General features: G+C 37.4%; 2 protein-coding genes across 2 annotated transcripts; both read left to right on the forward strand.

Moving 5' to 3' along the window:
* Window positions 1–7,696: 7,696 nt before the first annotated feature.
* On the forward strand, window positions 7,697–9,760 carry LOC101291171 (protein ATAF2-like). Its single transcript, XM_004306554.1, has 4 exons — window positions 7,697–7,903; window positions 8,002–8,747; window positions 8,876–9,124; window positions 9,225–9,760. Exons 1-4 carry the CDS (start codon window positions 7,738–7,740, stop codon window positions 9,525–9,527), a joined length of 1,464 nt encoding a protein of 487 aa, XP_004306602.1. The 5' UTR covers window positions 7,697–7,737; the 3' UTR covers window positions 9,528–9,760.
* Window positions 9,761–14,783: 5,023 nt separating this feature from the next.
* On the forward strand, window positions 14,784–16,865 carry LOC101305608 (NAC domain-containing protein 74-like). The gene is made up of 6 exons (XM_004308221.1): window positions 14,784–14,943; window positions 15,038–15,330; window positions 15,461–15,565; window positions 15,668–15,889; window positions 16,208–16,498; window positions 16,590–16,865. Exons 1-6 carry the CDS (start codon window positions 14,784–14,786, stop codon window positions 16,863–16,865), a joined length of 1,347 nt encoding a protein of 448 aa, XP_004308269.1.
* Window positions 16,866–18,355: the final 1,490 nt, after the last annotated feature.

Here is an 18,355-nt window from a genome sequence, read left to right on the forward strand (position 1 = left end):
TGATCATGTAACTACATGAGTAACTAGTCATGTAACTGACCATGTAACTACTCAAGTAACTGATTATTTGCAGCGTGCCGCTGCACCGCAACAATAGACCCAGTATGTAACTACCTACTTAGGTAAGTAACTACCATATGTAACTACTTAAATAATTGGTCATGTGATTCGCTATATATGTAACTACTTAAGTAACTGGCAACATAACTATCTATGTATTTGGCAACATAACTAGCAATTTGTTTAGTCTCGCTCTGGTACTATTCTTCACAACCTTTTTCTTCCTCTTTGGCATTTCTTCTCTTTATGTCCTTACTTAGAGATGGGAACACATGCATCAGCATTCCTCTTTGGCATTTCTTCTCCTTATGTCCTTACTTAGAGATGGGAACACATGCATCAACATGGCCGGGAGGATAAAAAACAAACATATGATGAGAAGAACATCTCTGCAAGGAACAAAAATTGAGTTAGCTAGAGTACTCTACTGATATATGACATAGTCAATTACTTAATAGTTCATATCAACAAGGACATTAAATTCTGAACATCAAGTACATGAACTACAAACTTAATATCATCATTCCATAAACTTCCTGATCCCAATTCACAACGAGAAAATGGAACTAACACAAACAACATCATTAATCGAGACAAAATTCTCTTAGACATTTAATCAAACAGTTGGCATGCAATAAAATACACTACTATCAGTCTGTAATTACATGGATAGTTACAGGGGTAGCTTAATGCAGTTACATGAGTAGTGCAGTTACATGAGTAGTTTTGTATGTAGCTTCTTATGTAGGTCAATGTAACTGGCTAAGTATGTAACTGCCAATGTAACTGCCAATGTAACTAGCTATGTAACTAAACGGTCTATGTAACTATTTATGTAACTATGTAATTAACAATGTAACTATCTATGTAAATAGCAATGTAACTATGTAATTGAAAATGTAACTATCTATGTAACTAACAATGTGATCATCATCCATGGAATGTCTTACTCCAATCTCACTATGGCTTCCTAAGTGAATCTTTGGAACAAACTTGACTGCATGGGTCTCCATTACAACATTAGCAATAGTCTCTGAGCACCTCACAACCTGATATAAAGAACAAAATTATATTAGTACAAGTGTCCTAAAACAGATCATACAGATACAAACAAATAACTAGTAGACCATTAAGACAACTGACTCGTACAGTTTCACCAGTACAATTTCTCTGTTCCTACATACCACAATTAAATTAAGCTGCTGAATGCATCAATTAATCCTAAGAAGTCTCGATATAGTAAGATAAACCATAATCACTCAACATTAAGATGGCAAAGCAGAAACCCATTAAACTCACTGATTTTCCTGGCCAACCCACTAAGCAAAATTTCAAGCTAACATAGTAACATGTAAGCAAACAAAAGAATCTACACACAGATTCAAAACTCAAACAAACTAAGACAAAACCAAGTCTCCCACAATAAATTTCACACTTCAAAATCACCAGCATATAATCAGAACTTGTCAGGTCTTTTGGGGTATCATAAATCTAGGGTAGGTGGTCTAGGCAATGTAGGTGGTCTTGCAGACTATCGAAACAGAATTGTGTTCCTGAGCAGTATGCGGATTTACCTTGATTGAGAACAATACAACCGTTGGATCGCTACGATTTTGAATCACAGAATAGAAGACATGATTTGGAACAACTTTTGTGAAGAAGCTGTTCTGGAAAAAATCATAGAAGTGGAACTTTTGAGCTGTTGAAGTTGACTGACGGGAATGATTTCCAGAAGAAGTTTTCAGCAAACAACTCTCTCTCTCAATTCAAGTTGACAGACCAGAGATTCAATCAGCCCATTTATCATCAGAGCTCCCTCAAAACTCAAGAGCTTAAAGTCTAGATTAAAACTTTACACTTCGAAATCACCAAGAAGAACAACCATGAAATCCAAAACAAACATGGTACAAAAAAATCCCAATACCAGAGGCAATTCAATTGACTCTAATCCAACCCATTAGATTCACAAACCAAGTTCGAATTTTTATCACTCAATTTCACAAAACCAAGCCGACCCTAAGCACAAACATCCAAGCAAAATTAAAATCAAAGACTAAATCCCACAAAACCAAAATAACAGAAACAAGCAAATCCACTAATTCTCAACACAAAACTCAAAAGTTCAAGCTAAAGAAACACAGTCACATACCGATTCGAAGTGCTTCACCTCAGCCGAAACCGTCTCAGAGACGCAGACCTCTCTGAAGCTCGGAGAAGAAGATGGCGACGACCCCATGTCGATCTGCACGCGCCGGTACTTCACGTCTAGCAGGCTCTATTGGCAAATAATCTCGGCCTTACGTCTAGTCTGGATGCAGGAGAGACAGAGAGAGAGGGAGAGAGAGAGGACGAAACTGAGAATGATAAAAACCATGTGATATCAGAGAGAATGGTATAATGGTCATGTAAAAAGTGTAAAAATAGACATTTTTATCATTTAAGATGTTATGAGGTGACCATTTTATCATGTAACATGTTTTAATGATGATCTTTTTATCAAGTGGAACATTTGAAAACTATTTTATCATTTGTACCTTCAAATAGTAGTTTAGTGTTATATACCCTTTTGTTTTTTTCCAATTTCTTTTAAAACGTTAACGGAGGGTTAGTCAAAATCCATAATCGACTCAAACATGTGGTTATCATGTTGCCACGTCATAGGGCTTTAATATGTTTAGTGAACATCTCGGGTGATAGTCTGACATCGATCATGTCCGTTACTGCTCTTAATGATATGAAGTCCTCAGCGATCGTGTGAGAGTTGCTTACAAATCATAAAGCAGTCTTGGTATGAAATTGATAATATTGCATCTCAGCCTGAAGATCTCTCAAGTCTTGACAAGAAATTCAATATATACTTGCAGGTTGTTCATCCGCAGATAAGCTATCCTTGCCTTTTATATACAACTTTCATGTCTTAATTTACTCCCCTTATGTTTCTTATTTTCTAATTATTAGGCCAAGACTGAGCTTTCAATTGGTGATGTGGGTGTATCTAATTGGAAAAATCAAGCTGCTAATAATGAAATGAATCAAGAGGTAAGAACCAACATGTTCTTTGTTGTCTTGATGAAATGGATCGAGCACAATTGGTATAGTGCTTTCTTGTGATTCTGAATTCTGATTTTACACGTAGGCACTCAAAAATGACTGCGGCTGCTCGGCATTGCGGTCACCAACATTCCTAGAGAGCTGGAAGCTGTTCTGCAATCACTGAGACAAGGATTTTTGTCTTCTAAATTAGAAAGAAGTTTCAACATGTGATGAAGATGACACCGTATGATGTGTATACACAAGTGAGAATCAACATGTTTTTTGTTAGTATATATCGGCTATAAAGCTCATGAATTATGCAAAACGAGGTATAGTTGTGGTGTACGTGACTTTTTTTTATATCACTTGAATGACTCAATTACAACTTTAAGGACTCATTTTACCACTTGAGAATTAATGTTGTAACTAATATTATTTTATCATTTATAAATACTCATGTTACCACTTTTATGACTTATTTTATAATTTTATGATAGTTTGTATGTTATGCATTAACACATTATAAAAATATTCAAAAAAAAAACGTAAGTCTCACAAGTCACAAATATAACAGATATTGCTAATTCTTATGTTACATATATCTTTCCAAGCACTGATGATATATACAGCATAACCTTCTAACTAAGATGTTGGAGATCGATGATATGTGAAAGCAGATTCTCTTTGAATATCTTCTTGACTAATTAACCCTAACATGTGGATGAACTAATGCTTGCTTTTTCTGTGATTATTGATAAGCTATGTGATCCCCCGGAAGCAAATCTGGATTCACTCTTTGATCCATTTCAGCCACAAGATTACTGTCCCTCCAAGTCACCAATACACAAAATTTGGAGATGGTGTACATAATATTGAATGCAATGAGTCGCAATATTCGTGTGAGGACAATAACTCTTCTATCAGGAAGTACTTGAATACAAGCATTGCTGACCAGGAATGTCACTCTTCTAATCAAACATCACAGCTAGACTCTATTCAGAGACTCCAATTAGCCTGCCGAGGTCCATGGGTCTATGGTGAGGATATATAGTGAAGTAAGCAATGATATAGAAAGACTCAAGTAGTTCATGGATGAGTACATTTTTTTTTTTATTCAAAATCACATAATTTCCTCAAAGTATTTGTATTTGTAGTAGGTCTAGAGGCTAATCTGTGTTAGATCGCTTCATCTCCCTGACCATTAAGAATAAATTATAGTTTAACTTCAATTAATGTCGGTGATATATACTATATATAATTAAATTCAGTTTACCCTCTTGTGGTTTGGGGGTGACTTCATGTTAGTTCATACACTTTTAAATTCATCAGTTTACCTCCTGAACTCTTTAATTTATGTCTGCCGTGTCCAAATTCTCATATTTCGTTTAAATTGACCGTTAATTTTATATATGGGCCATACAATTAAGGTTAAAATTTTCATTTAACAAAAAAAAATTAGTGAAAAAAAAAAATACCTTCATTTTTATCCCTAACTAACGACGTATCTTTGTTTCTCCATTCCTATGTCACCTCCCTCACCAAATAAATCTGAACCTTCTTCAAATCTCCCACCTCAATCCCACAATCCCAAACTGAGGACATCTTTATGTTCTCTCTAATCGAAAGGGATTTTAGATCAATTCTCACCAGAATCAAAAGCTCTCTTGTTTCACTTAGATCCAACAATGGAGGTCACCGAAGAACAAACTGGACTAGTGCACCACATCCTCCCTCCCCGCCACGAAGTCACCGGCCTCGAAGACTAGGCGTTCCCACCCGATTCAATCAGAGAACTCTTCTTCAAAGCCACCCCCGTTGTCAAGCCACACGCCACCTGCATCTTCACCGCATATGAGGAGGAGGAAGACGACTGCGTCAACGAACTGGTAGGTATATTGTAATCGTTACTTTTCGAAAAAGCATGTCCAAAGATGCAGGGAGAAGGAGAAGAGAATCTTTGCAATTTTGAGGTAGTGATTGTGCATGTATGGGTTTGTGGAGGGAGGCAATGATTTTGTAATTTTGATAGGCGATCGAAGAAGTTGAAAAATTTTCTAGGCTTTAGGTACAGATGTAATTTAACTCATGAGATTGGGTCCACGTCAACAGTTAACGTTTAATTTAGACACAAGATATGACATTACTCACGGTTGAGAAAAATTCAAAAGTTTGAGAGGTAAATTGATGAAATTGAAAGTATAGGGATCAACGTGAAATTACTCTCAAACCTTCATGGGTAAACTGAATTTAATTCTACTATATACTATTTTCAAAATTTACCGTTTTGCTCTCGCTCTTCTTATTATTTATGGATCTGCCATTTAGTTTTCAGCGTAATTACCATTCTGTCCTCAGTTTCTTGTCATTTACAAAACTGTCCATCTCTCTCTCTCTCTCAAATTTCAGCGGCAATGACGATTGCACTCCACGAGGAATTATTATGTGTTCTGGGAACATTGCTGAGTTGTTGTACTCATCCAATAAAATAACGACACGTATACAACATTTTGAAAAAGAGTTAAACAATTTAACTCCGTGAGTCTATCGAATTTTTCGCCTGTTATTCTTCTTTCTTCTGATAAAAAAAAAAGTTCTTCGTCTTCAGTTTCTGGCCTTAAATTCCTGATCACTGGATTTCTCCATTAACCTTCTATTCAGTATAGATTTTAAATATTTTTCACAAATGAAGTATAAATCTTAAGTTTTCTTATTGACCATGGGCGATATAAAAGGCGATGGATCCGATGATCATGCCATCGTCGACCTTATTGCAATCTTCCAGAGCAAAGATGATTAATCATTTCTGCGTTGGTAAATTCCAAAAGAGTTAAGAGGTTGAAATTTATTCTACTGGGCTATGAAGGCAAAACCCTGATTCTTTTTAATGACATGGATCTTCAATTCCACAAATTTTTGCTTTAGATTTTGTACGAAGTAGAACAGTCAGATGCTACCTTTAATTTTCTTCCATAAACTTGCTTGATTTTCTAACCGATACTTGAAGTTGAAAATTCATGATGGAAGCCCAGATAGAATCAAACAAGAACAACCTGAGTAAGCCAACAGATTTCCTGAATTCAAGAGCATGAAATTTGGGCCAGGGAAGTTAAAGAGATTGAGCAATAACAGAAAAGCTTGAAACTTTGGGGTAATTTCTAGAATTTTTGTTCAGGATTAGAATAGCGAACTAATCAAACAAATGGAGAAACAAATGCAAATCGTTTGAGTGATCTGGTGTGAGTAAGAAACTGAGACAAGGATAGAGTTCTAAAAGAGAGTTAAGAACTAGAAGACGCAACCTGATTATCTCCGTTAACAACCTTTTCTCAGACGTTAATTGATGTGTCAAAAAAAACACACATGTCGTAGATTTATTTGGATGGGTACAATAACTTAGCAATGTTCCCGGAACACATAATAGTTCCTCTGCTCTCCACACTCGGATAATGGACCTCGCACAACATTGTGAAGAGAAAGCCAATGTAACAGCCGGATGGTTGATGGGGTAGTATTACAAAACGGTAATATATGATTGTTGTAATTTAGAAAATATTTTAATGCTACCATTCCTAGTGTTTTAGATCATCTTTAGTAATATTAGTCGTTTTCTCTCATTTTGTATTTAAGGCTAAGTAGCAAACATAATAATTCATCCTAAAATTGAGTTTAGGGATTTCGGTATTCCATGGCTACGAATACAGAACAAAACAATCTATAGGATATAGGAATCCCTTACTGGCCATCTGCTCAAGGAAGCTTAAAACCCATAAACAGAAAACAAAAGAAGGTTATTGGATTAACTCAGCCTACATAAGCAGATAAATTCTACCAACATCTCACATGCATGTTCACAACTATTTAGTTTACCTGCATTTAGTTTACATTCCCACAGCCTCTGCAGGAATGATAAAAAGTTGAATCAGAGGTGATCGAGCAGTAACGTTGCCTTTAACGACAAAGAGAATTTGACAAGCAACACAAGTACTTGCTAATTCAGATAGTGTCTTTCCCTCTCTTAATGTTCCATTGGTGAAACATAAAGCCATTCAAATTCCACACTGATGATCACTTTGTTCAACCCTTTAATCTGTGTTAGTGGAGCACAAACATAAAAACACTAATCAAACCTACAAAGACTTTATCTTTTAAATTTTTAGAGAAAGTATCTATTCATTAAGTGATCTCATCTCTTCTAACTATGAAACCTATAAACATAAGCAGTAGCACATTCTACAAATGAGCATTGAAAAATTTACACCAAGTAAAACTTTGATCCACTAAACTGAGACTCTCGAATGTTCCCAACACAAATTTGTCCAATTTTTTGGCCAAAGTTCCTGAATGTTCCCAGTCTCAAGTGGATAAACATAGAAGGCCACCACAGGCTGAGCTTCCAAGAGCAGGTAAAGATAAATAAGATTCCCTAAAGGGGGGGACAAAGAAATGTTAAACTTAACGCGTGATTGGTCCTCAATGGTAGGATTCCACTCATAAAGCAAGTCATTCCATACAGTTGGACTTGCTTCAGAAGCTCAAGACTTTCGGTTAAAAAGCATTTGACATTATATATACGGCCTCACTCTTTCCTCTGCACTTTAGAGCAAACAAAACAACTTCCAAAATCAGCTATCCAAAGTGAAAGAGATGAGCTCCGGCGGCTTCACAGCTCCGAAGGGATACCGATACAATCCCTCCGACGAGGAACTGTTTAGCGACTTGGAGCAGAAGAATCACTGCAAGGACTCCCAGATCACGACCATCATCCCTGATATCGATGATGTGTGCAAGTACGAGCCTCGCCAGCTACCAGGTAATCTATCTCGGAACAAGAACACCATCGATTTCTACAGTCACTATTAATGATCTGGACTCACAGTCATGTGTGTTGTGTTCTGGGCCTTCTGGCAGAACTGGCCTTCACAAGGGCTGAAAATCTAGTGGGGAAGTTTTTCTTTTTCTTCTTCTTTTGGATTATAAGGGAAGAGTCTTGGCACAGTCAGAGAAAGTGGTATTTCTTCACTCGGCTTGATTACAAGTACACCAACAGCAGTCGCGTCAACAGGACTACAGGGGAAGGGTACTGGAAGATCACAGGAAAGGACCGCGCAATCAAGGCCCCGGACTCCAAGGCTGTGATTGGGAGAAAGAGGACCTTGACATTCTACAAACGTGGAGTGCTGAAAGCCCAGAAGAACTCCCAGAAGACCGGCTGGGTTATTCATGAGTATTTTCTCATTCAGGAAAGTTGTGATCCTCCTAAGCAGATTGGGGAATATGTTGTCTGCTGCTTGAAGTACAAGTCAGATAACTCTGATCATGATAAGGATGCCCCATTCTGCAATCGAGGAAGCAGTAGCTGCAGTATGGCCTTCAATGTTGAAAATCAAGCTGAAGAAAATTGGCTATCCGAAGATCTGCTTAATGTTGTTCCAATTCCTAATGGAAATGAAAGTGAAACTGTTGGTGGCATGATTACAGAAGAAGAAGAATACCTGGCATTAAAGGAGCTGGAAGATGCTCTTCAGGTTCCCATAGGCAATCCGCATGAATTCGAAGGCATGCAAACTGATCCTTGTTGTATAGAACAGAATGATCATTCAACCTCTGTCGAAGGCCGACCTGATAGCAGCAATTCATCTGATATGATTGATGAGGTCAGAAAAGACTTGCATTTTGATTACTTTTTTTGAAATTTTCAGTACGAGGCACAAGAAGTATATTGAAAATTTCTATAGAAAATGTTACCTAATATTTTCTTGTTTGTGGTATACTGGTATAACAGCTACTAGATGACCCGGAAAATCTGGATTCACTCTTTGATCCACCTGCTCCACGTCAACTGGATCAGCTACACCAGTCACCAATGTATACCACCGATGTTCATAAACATGAGTGCCGTAAGAGGCCATATTCCTTTGAGCATGATGACCCTTCTCTTCCGAAAAAGAATAACATTTCAACCGACGATGGTAACAATGTTAGCAACAACGCATCTAATTCTGAAAGTCAAGCTACAAATGTGATTCCAAAGGTGAGAACAAGCATGCTCTTTTAACACTTTTATTTAGACTTCTGAATATGCTACAGCAAAACAAGAGTATCCAAACTTAACTCTTTCTTTCTGTAATTAGGAGTATTCTCAACCGGGAGCAAATGTGGGATCAGACTTTGATTTGTTTCTTCCAAAGGATTATGTCTGTACACAACCATCAATAAACGGAGGACCGAGAGACTTTTCCAATGACAATAATTATATTGAGTTGGATGATTTGCTATCTTTTTACCAAGGTATTGACTCTTCTCTCGCAGAGTTCTCAGATATAGTTATTGATGGAGGTAGAGGAGTAACCAGTGACAGAAACACTTCAGTAGTACATGGATCTGAAAATGATTATTCTGCATTAGCCTCTGGAGCATCGCTCCACCATAGCTAATCAACCATTATTTATAGGAGAATATCAGAGGCCTCGGTAATAATGTGTCTCCAACCCACATTATTTCAGTAGGTGATATTCTCCTACAAATGGTTCAAAGATCTCCAAGTTATATGAAATGCCTAGCTGTGTTGATTGACATACAATCACAGCTTTTCTGCATTTCTTGAACTGGAGGCTTTGGAATCTACTTCATCGTTTCGGCATTCAGATTACAACTCAGGACGGCTGCAACTAGTCTATACCTGTTTTTCTTTTCTTTTTCTTTTGGGAGTGGGAAGGCATCTCTGTGTCACAGCATCCCCCCTGACCTTTTGGTTGAAGATACACTGGTGAATGCATATGGTCTAAATGCCATCCGGAGGTCTACCCTTCTACCCTTCTCTGAATGTGATGAGTCCAGGCATATAAAGTCTTTTCTCATAAGCAGTTCCTTGGAGGTGGAGCTTCCTCTGTCAACATTACTACCTATATTCATTCCTCAGCTTGTCTTGTCAATAGAAGCACCAAATCACCAATATTACTTTCCTCTGATCAAACATCGTGTCAACCGAAGTACCAATACTTGTTCCTCGTATTCACAGTTTCTAAATGTCCTAAAATCAAATCCATTTCTTTGTCCCCACTTGCAAATTCCCAGAAACCAATATTCAATCCTCAAACAGATAGTCTGCAATTAGTATGTCCTTAAGATTAAAGGACATACACAAAACATCAGTATCATCCAATATCCAATATGGAGTTAAACATGGAAGGTGCTCCTAGAAGAATCCAACTGCAGAGCAGCATCACAAGCCAAGGTGAGAAAATCAATCTGACAACACTAAAGAATCTTTCTTTCTCGGAGTAAATAAAATATTGTCTGAAGCTATTAGGCTACTTGCTAGATTCCTGAACTAACTCTGGTTTCAGTTTACAGGTCAGTGAAGCTGCAAAGGCTTTATATTGCTGTTTATCTGCCCCAGTAAAGACTAAACCAAGTCCTGGAAGCAGACATCAGTTCAAAGCTAGCAAGCAATTTAGAGGATTCTTCTTTCGTATTCCAGGATGCATCTCCTTTCAATCCGTAAAGCATATCTTTCAGACCGAAGTCATTCTTGTAGCCTTTAAGGCCCTGTATGGCAACACAACTGTTGCATAGCGCAGCGGGGTTACATAGAACCTGCTGCTAAACGATAGCTGGAGTCTCAAAGACAAATTAGTAATAATCAGACAGCAGTATTCTGTCTTACTATCATTTCCAAGATGTATGACTTGCTCTTAGAGGTCATAGGAAAGGCCTTCAGACTAAAAGTCTGAAACATCTCATGCCTACAACCAAATATTGTATCGCTCATCATATCGCACTTGTTTGTATTACCCTAGTATTCTTGTATAAACTGTTCATTATGAAGCTTTAATGTCTATTGGAATTTTGTGAATTTTATTCATCATGCCTTGAATTCTTTTTTTTTTTGGTCGAAATCATGCCTTGAATTCTGGGAGAGGAAAACTAAGCGGAGATTCTTCCACGGTGAAGCTTCACTTTGTTAAACTTAACGGGCGCGCTAACAGAATTGGGTGCTAAAAAACTCAAAATCCTCTGTTCGATCCCAATAGGTTTTTGAAGAAGAAACAGCTATTGGGCTTGACGAATGAACATGGAAATCGAGTAGGTTGATAGAAAAAGGAAATTTTCAGGGTTCGGATTTCAGTCTCGCCGACAGTCGTCGTCGAAGTCGAAATTGAGCCTAAATCAACCATAACAACTCGTCGTTTGATCAATCAAAGAAGTCAAAGCCCCACTTCGAGCCACCGAGATGATTCAAATTTCATCTGTCGTCCCAGCAGAGGCCGCCGGAATCGATAGGAGGATCGGATCCCAGTTTGAAATTGTCTACACCTTGTGATCTCGTCTCGATATTTCTACTCCAAATAAGAAAGATTGAGAGAGAAAATGGAGGGTTTAAGGAGGAGAGCAGAGAGCATACTTGGGGAAGAAGAAGAAGATGAGATCATGAGGAAGATGGAGATCTGTCTCCTCTCTCTCTCTCTCTCGAAGTTGGCTTCTTTTGTTGGTTTTTTTTTCCAATTTCTTTTAAAACGTTAAGAGAGGGTTAGTCAAAATCTATAATCGACTCAAACATGTGGTTATCATGTTGCCACGTCATAGGGCTTTTATATGATTAGTGACCATTTTAGGTGATAGTCTGACATCGATCGCTCTTAATGATATAAAAAGTTCATATTTGTAGGAAGCGATCGAGTGAGAGTTGATACCAAATCATAAAGAAGCTAGTCTTGGTATGAAATTGATTGATAACATTGCATCTCAGCCTGAAGGCCTCCCAAGTCTTGACAACAAATTCAATACTTGCAGGTTTGTTCATCCCCAGATAAGCTATCCTTGCTTTTTATATATAACTTTCATGTCTTAATTTACTCCCCTCATCTCCGGCGGTGAAATACAAAAATTGTTATATTTAACTATAATTTTAAAATTTAGGTATCAATTTAATAATGTTGTTACATCAGTAGTTGTTATTTATTATATTTTAACTAATAATAAAATATCACGTGGACCTCAAAAAAAATTGACAAATTTGTCGATTTCACTTAGCAATTATCTAATTTAGCAATAATTTATGTATTATGCTAAAGCATCAATTTACCTCAAAAATTAACAAATTTCAATTTTAACAATACTACTACTTGGAGTATAAATAGACTGAGGCAGCTCAATATAGTTATCCACAAGTTTGAGCGATCTGTACGTGGTCCATTGACGGAGCTAATTCTTCTACAGATGACATTTTGACCAAAGTATTAATTTGTCGGTGTTGTTGCATATTAATATAATGTACGTTGATGGTCAAAACAAGTCCTGCTATGTCAACCAACCGACTAATGAAACTGAAACAGATTTGGCGTGGACATGGCAGGTAATTATTCAACAGAAATTTTACTAAATGTATTTATCATATCATTATCTTTTCTTGGTTAATGCGTGTTAAAAACAATTGGCTGATGAATAGAATTGCATAAAGATGACTGATACGACTGATCGATCTATTTGTGTCTTCATTATTTAGACATGTAGTGAGTTGGTTTCTCCCTTCAGCATCAGCAACGACAGAATGTTTCAACCTTAATTATGAATTTGATCTGGACGAATACATCAATTACTGCAAGGAAATGTATGGCGTTCCTCCCCGGCCTCATTGGATCATCACTTCGTACCATGGAGGCCATGTATGTATAGTCCTGGCTAAGGAAATCAATGCCAAACAATATATGCAGGATATAATAAGATTGACTCTAGGCAAATTTGGCAGCAACATCATTTTCTCGAATGGACTAAGATCGAGATCCTTATATATAGTAGTGCAGGGTAAGAATTGAAGATGACTTTGAAACAAGCATCAATTCATACAGGTTTTGTATTGATATTAATATCACTAACCAAGTTTATCATTCTTGTTATTTTGAATAAACATATATATTTTAAACCAAAATTGTTACCTCTTATGACAGGGTGTTAGAGAACAAATCAGACAGTATCATTGCCGTCAAAACAAACAATGGTATGTGTATCTCGCACAAATTCATTATTATTTTAAAAATATTTAAGCTTGACAAGCCAAAAAAAAAAAACAATATATCAAGATAATAATTAGATTGTATATGTTCATCTAAGATATATTATATATCGATTAAGTGATCAACATTTTTCGGCCCCTCGATCACTGGCTCACTTCATAGTTTTTTCAATAAGGTTTACAATATATATAAATATATTTTTGCAGGAACTCATTGTGAGGATATAGGTATTGCCGATCCGGAGTGGTTGGTCGATCAACACAGAACTGAGGTCGAAATCATCACAGTATGGATTGCTAAATACTATGAGATGAACTCAAAAGCTTTGAAGTGAAAGATCTAGTATGAGCTAGCTAGGTAGTTTTTGAAATTTTAATGTGGACATGCATACATGCACCAATTTTTGATGTGGCTTATGGCGAAGTTTAATTATCACCAAACTCTCTTTGGTTTACAAATTTTTGTGTGCTATTAAAACATTTATATTGAGAAGAGGGTTGATTAATTTGTTCATTCCGCTATGGTTTGCTAGTTTTTTTTTTTTTCTCATTTTTCCCTGGCATTCAATCACAGATTGCCAAACTCAGTGACTCCTTTTTCTTTATCTCAATTAATTCCTTATTTGATATTCTCTCACAACGCCGCATATTATTTGTTGGTATTAATTAGTGATCTGTCCCTAATTATACCCTTTGTTGTTGGCAATTAACGTACATTGAGTACGTTCATGCATATTGCAATCGATCTACTTGAACTGCTTTGCTTATGGCATCGATCGATTAGTGATCAAGTCTCTCCTCTGGCTGGTGCGTTATTCCTCATTTCCTTCTGGAATTCTGGCCTAGCTAGCTTGTAACAAAAAAGTTATTAATTACTACCTACAAATTAACCCAGTCTCACTAGGCAATGGAGAAAAATCCCTAAAGAGGTTAAGGGCCGGAGGAAGAAGAACGTACGGTCCCCCATGCATGCATGCATCTGCCACAGCCACGATTGAGTTCCTCCATGTTAGCCACCACACGGAGCTTGCACCACCATCTTCTAGCTAGCAACAAGTAGTTTTATATTTGTTCTTATTACGACGAAGAAAAAAAAAAAAGACGAAGACGCGTACTAAATGTAACATCCTCTGAAATGAATAAAACTTGAAGAAATCATGATACAAGAAGTGAAAGCGAAAAGAGGAAGAGAGTAGTTACGACTTGCGATATTTTACAAGTCTACTGCATAAGTAGGAAGTTTCCTTCAATCCAAATATGTATATATAGCTACTATGGTTAAAGTGACAGATTAGAAATAGAATAATGAGGACCCGACTCCTTCGTCAGGAAGGTCTTCGAGTCTTGAGTCTTGACTACTTGTGAAGCAAGGTCGAGACCCTACTGGACATCTCCATTCTCCTATCACAATCTCTGCAACAAATCTTTACACTTACATGGAAAAAGTCAGTCGTTTTCAAAAAGAAAAAATTGTAAAAGTTGGAGATTCCTCACTATCTCATTTAAACTTGCTAGAGGGGTTTAGTAGCAACAGACAGAGATGACTCATAGTATGCCTTGTCGGGTTTACGTGAAGTTTCAAACACCATATATACGCCTTCACTCTCCTCCCCTGTTTCTCAGATCTCACACTCAAACAGATCGAGAGATGACAACAAATCTAGGCACAGACGAAACGATGCCACTTTCATTGCCGGTAGGCTACAGGTTCCGTCCCACGGAAGAGGAGCTAGTGAATCACTTTTTGAAGAAGAAGATTCGCGGCGAAAACGAGTCAGAGATCAACCAAATCATCCCTTTCATCGACCTCTATGAACACGAGCCGGCTGAGCTTCCCGGTAACTAAAGACTCAACCTTTCAGAGTTTTGATCACTACCCTTTTGTGAATATGATGCATTATAAACTGAGAGTTTTTGGGTTTTGGGTTACAGGTTTGTTGGGGAGTGAGACAGAGGATCACGACATGGAGTGGTTCTTCTTCACAAGAAATGCTTACAAGTACAACAAAAGCCGTCGATCGAATCGGAGCACGAAGAAGGGGTTCTGGAAGATCACAGGCAAGGAGCGTGGGATTAAGGCTCGGCGATCCAAAGCTGTGATTGGGAAGAAGAGGACTCTGACTTTTTACCAGGGTCGTGGGAAAGCCAAGAAGAAGACCGACTGGGTCTTTCATGAGTACTATCTTCCTCAAAATCAAGTTGTTTCCTGTTCGAAGAAGGAAAAGGTGAAGCTCTAAATCTCTTTCTCTCAGTTTTCTTTGATTTATATGTGTTTAGGGGATTGAGATTAGTATGTCATAGACATTAGTTATGTTGTCAATGATGAACCATGACATTACCGAAAACTTAATGCAGGGCGATTTTGTTCTTTGTCGATTGAAGAACAAATCAGATAAGAAGGATTCTTCAGTCAGAAATGAAGGGGAACCGGGTAGAGGCGATGATGAAATGAATCAAGAGGTAAGAACCAACATGTTCTTTGTTGTCTTGATATGGAGGATGTATTAATGAAATTGTTGCTTGCTTGTAATTTTGAATGCTGATTTTATGCTTCGGGCGCAGGGAGATGGGGAGTTTCTGTTCCATCAACCTCAGACTATAGATGACTGCTGCTCGTCAGCACTGTGGTCACCGGCATCCCAAGAGCTGGAAGCTGTTCTGCAAACCAATGGTGATTGTCATGAGTTGCAATCACCATTTGGAGAAAGTGAGTCTTGTCTTCTACACAGGAATCAAGTTTTAACCTGTGATGAGGATGAGTCTGTCTATGATGTATATCCACAGGTGAGATTGAACATTTTTTCTGTTAAGAATTTCGGCTATAATTCTATTATATTTCTACAAGTCCCAAAAACTATAGCAAAACGTAAGACACAAAACATGAAAATAAACAGAAATTGCTGATTCTCATGTTACAAGATGATCTTTCCAACCACTTATGTTATAATCGATCTACCTGTTTACTAGATTAGATTAAAAAAAAAAATGAAGTTGTAGATGATATGCTATTTGAAGTTTGCAGTTTGAACACCCTTATACCAACTCTATCCACATAGGGGTATGAAATTATGAACTAATGCTTGCTTTGTTGTGATTGTTTAGCTACGTGATCCGCCAGATGAAAATCTGGATTCACTCTTGCGTGCATTTCAGCCGCAAGATTACTGCCCTCCCATACTGCAGTCACCAATATACACAAAGTTGGGGAATGTTACACATCCACTTCAGCCACAGAATTACCAGCCCTCGGTAATATTTCAGTCACCAATATACACAAAGCAGGGAAATGGTCCAGATGCCAATCTCCACTATGGCATACCAGTAGTTGACATACCAGTTAGACATGTCATGTCTAATATTGAGAATCAAGCTTCAGACTATAGGAGTCTAGAGGTGAGAAGAGTATGCTAGATGAATTTTTATCTCAACCAAGTATGTTCAAGAACCAGACTCAATACTTGTTTGTTTATGGTTTCTAATACAGGTGCCTCGTCCTCAAACCGAAGTCAATCTGGAATCAGCAGTTTATCGATTCCAGCCGCAAGATTCCACACTACAGCCACTGATGTACACAGACTTTGGAGATGCTCTACATAATATTGAGTGCAATGAGTTGCAATCTTTCTTTGGTGATGATCACTCTTCCTTTGGTAATATTGCTTACCAGGATTATTACTCGTCTGATCAAACAGCACAGACTCCTTTCAAAGACTCCTGCCGAAATCACTGGGAAGGGTCTACCATGGGGATAGTGGAGTAAGCAATGATACAAACCCTGAAGTAGCCCATGGATGGGTACTATATTCTACATGTAGCTAATGAACTACAAGATTTCTTATATTATCCTGCAACGAGATACGACAATCTCTAAGTAACACAAAGATTTTAGCGGTATTGATGGTTTTCTCTTCCCACTTAGATTGTTAGTAGAATGGTCTTGGAGCTCATTCTTGAAGGTGGAGAGAAATGTCACTAAACCAATAGTTAGTTGGGTTATTGGTTAAGTAGTAGTTACGGGCTTACAGTTACTGAGATTTTTGTAGTTAGTTGGTTGATGGAGTAGTAGTAACAAATGTGTATTGTTATGGCTTGAATCCTTTCAAGTAATTTATCAAGTTTAATGGGATTGTGTGTGTACTGAAATCTCCAGTTATCTGTTGATGGCTCAAATAGCAAAGACAACAAAATCACTGCAAGCCTGAGTTTGGGGATTTGGGTATGTCATGGCTGCTAATGCAGAACAAAATAAGCTGAAGGAAAGATAAAAATTAGAATTAGAATTAAGCAGAACCGCTGCCTTTCAATACAAAGAGAGAACATGACCATCAACCTTGATTTAAGAACCTAATAAAAAAAATAAAAAAACCTTGATTTAAGAAAGTGTTCTTGCCCTCTCTTTACTGTGCACTGGTGGAATAAAGACAACCAGAATCCAGACTGAAATGAATGATGATATATGACTACTTTTTTTAACCCTTCAACCTGTTGCTCCTAGCCTCCTACAAGAAAACAAAATTACGTATCCGAATCTATCTTTAAAGTTTAAATCCGACTATATCGTTTCTACTGAATCTGTAATTGAACAATGTGTGCTCATCTTTTTGTAGTTATGTACAAACTTTACCTTATGGGCTTATGGCTCTGTCCATCTTGTATTCTACTCTATCACTTGAAGGTATAAGGTTGTTGGCAATCTTTATATAGAACAAAACACAACCTATGAAGCCTAAAACAATTGGGAGATTGGTCTTGCACATCTAAAGAACAAGTTGAAGAACTAGAAGAACCAACATGAACTCATGGAACTCAGGTAAAATCATGCATGTGCATTTCATGGTTTTTCACAGAGGATAGCAGTATCACTTGCCATCCTAAAACTCTGGGTTTCCAGCTTTTTTGATCTTTTGTTCAGTTGTCTTATACTTAAGTTTCTTTACCCTTGTTCCATAAGAACTATGTCTGGGTGAGATCCTCATTTGAATTTCAAATTGACAACTAAGATAAAAGACATGCCTTGGTGCTTAAATTAGTCTAGGGTTTGATGCCTTTATCTCAACCCGTGACCCATGTTTTAGCTTTTAGGCTCCAGCTATGGTTTGCTGTGTTTGTTACACAAACCAATATTTGCAGCTGTCTTTGTTTGATATCAGAGAAAAGTGGTTTGCTAAACCATTATGGTATTATGCTTTTGGGAAAAAGTTTGCAAAACCTTTGTCTCTTGTTTTTAAATCAAACATTGTTTAGGATAGT

This window comes from Fragaria vesca, linkage group LG7 (genome assembly GCF_000184155.1).
Source record: "Fragaria vesca subsp. vesca linkage group LG7, FraVesHawaii_1.0, whole genome shotgun sequence".
Classification (NCBI taxonomy): domain Eukaryota; kingdom Viridiplantae; phylum Streptophyta; class Magnoliopsida; order Rosales; family Rosaceae; genus Fragaria; species Fragaria vesca.

Bases quoted from the DNA above. Each gene is read 5' to 3' on its own strand.
- LOC101291171 (XM_004306554.1), top strand. From the start codon at position 7,738: ATGAGCTCCGGCGGCTTCACAGCTCCGAAGGGATACCGATACAATCCC. The intron at 8,748-8,875 runs GTCAGAAAAGAC...CTGGTATAACAG, and splicing joins CATCTGATATGATTGATGAG to CTACTAGATGACCCGGAAAA. The intron at 9,125-9,224 runs GTGAGAACAAGC...TTCTGTAATTAG, and splicing joins CTACAAATGTGATTCCAAAG to GAGTATTCTCAACCGGGAGC.
- LOC101305608 (XM_004308221.1), top strand. From the start codon at position 14,784: ATGCCACTTTCATTGCCGGTAGGCTACAGGTTCCGTCCCACGGAAGAG. The intron at 14,944-15,037 runs GTAACTAAAGAC...TTTGGGTTACAG, and splicing joins CGAGCCGGCTGAGCTTCCCG to GTTTGTTGGGGAGTGAGACA. The intron at 16,499-16,589 runs GTGAGAAGAGTA...TTTCTAATACAG, and splicing joins CAGACTATAGGAGTCTAGAG to GTGCCTCGTCCTCAAACCGA.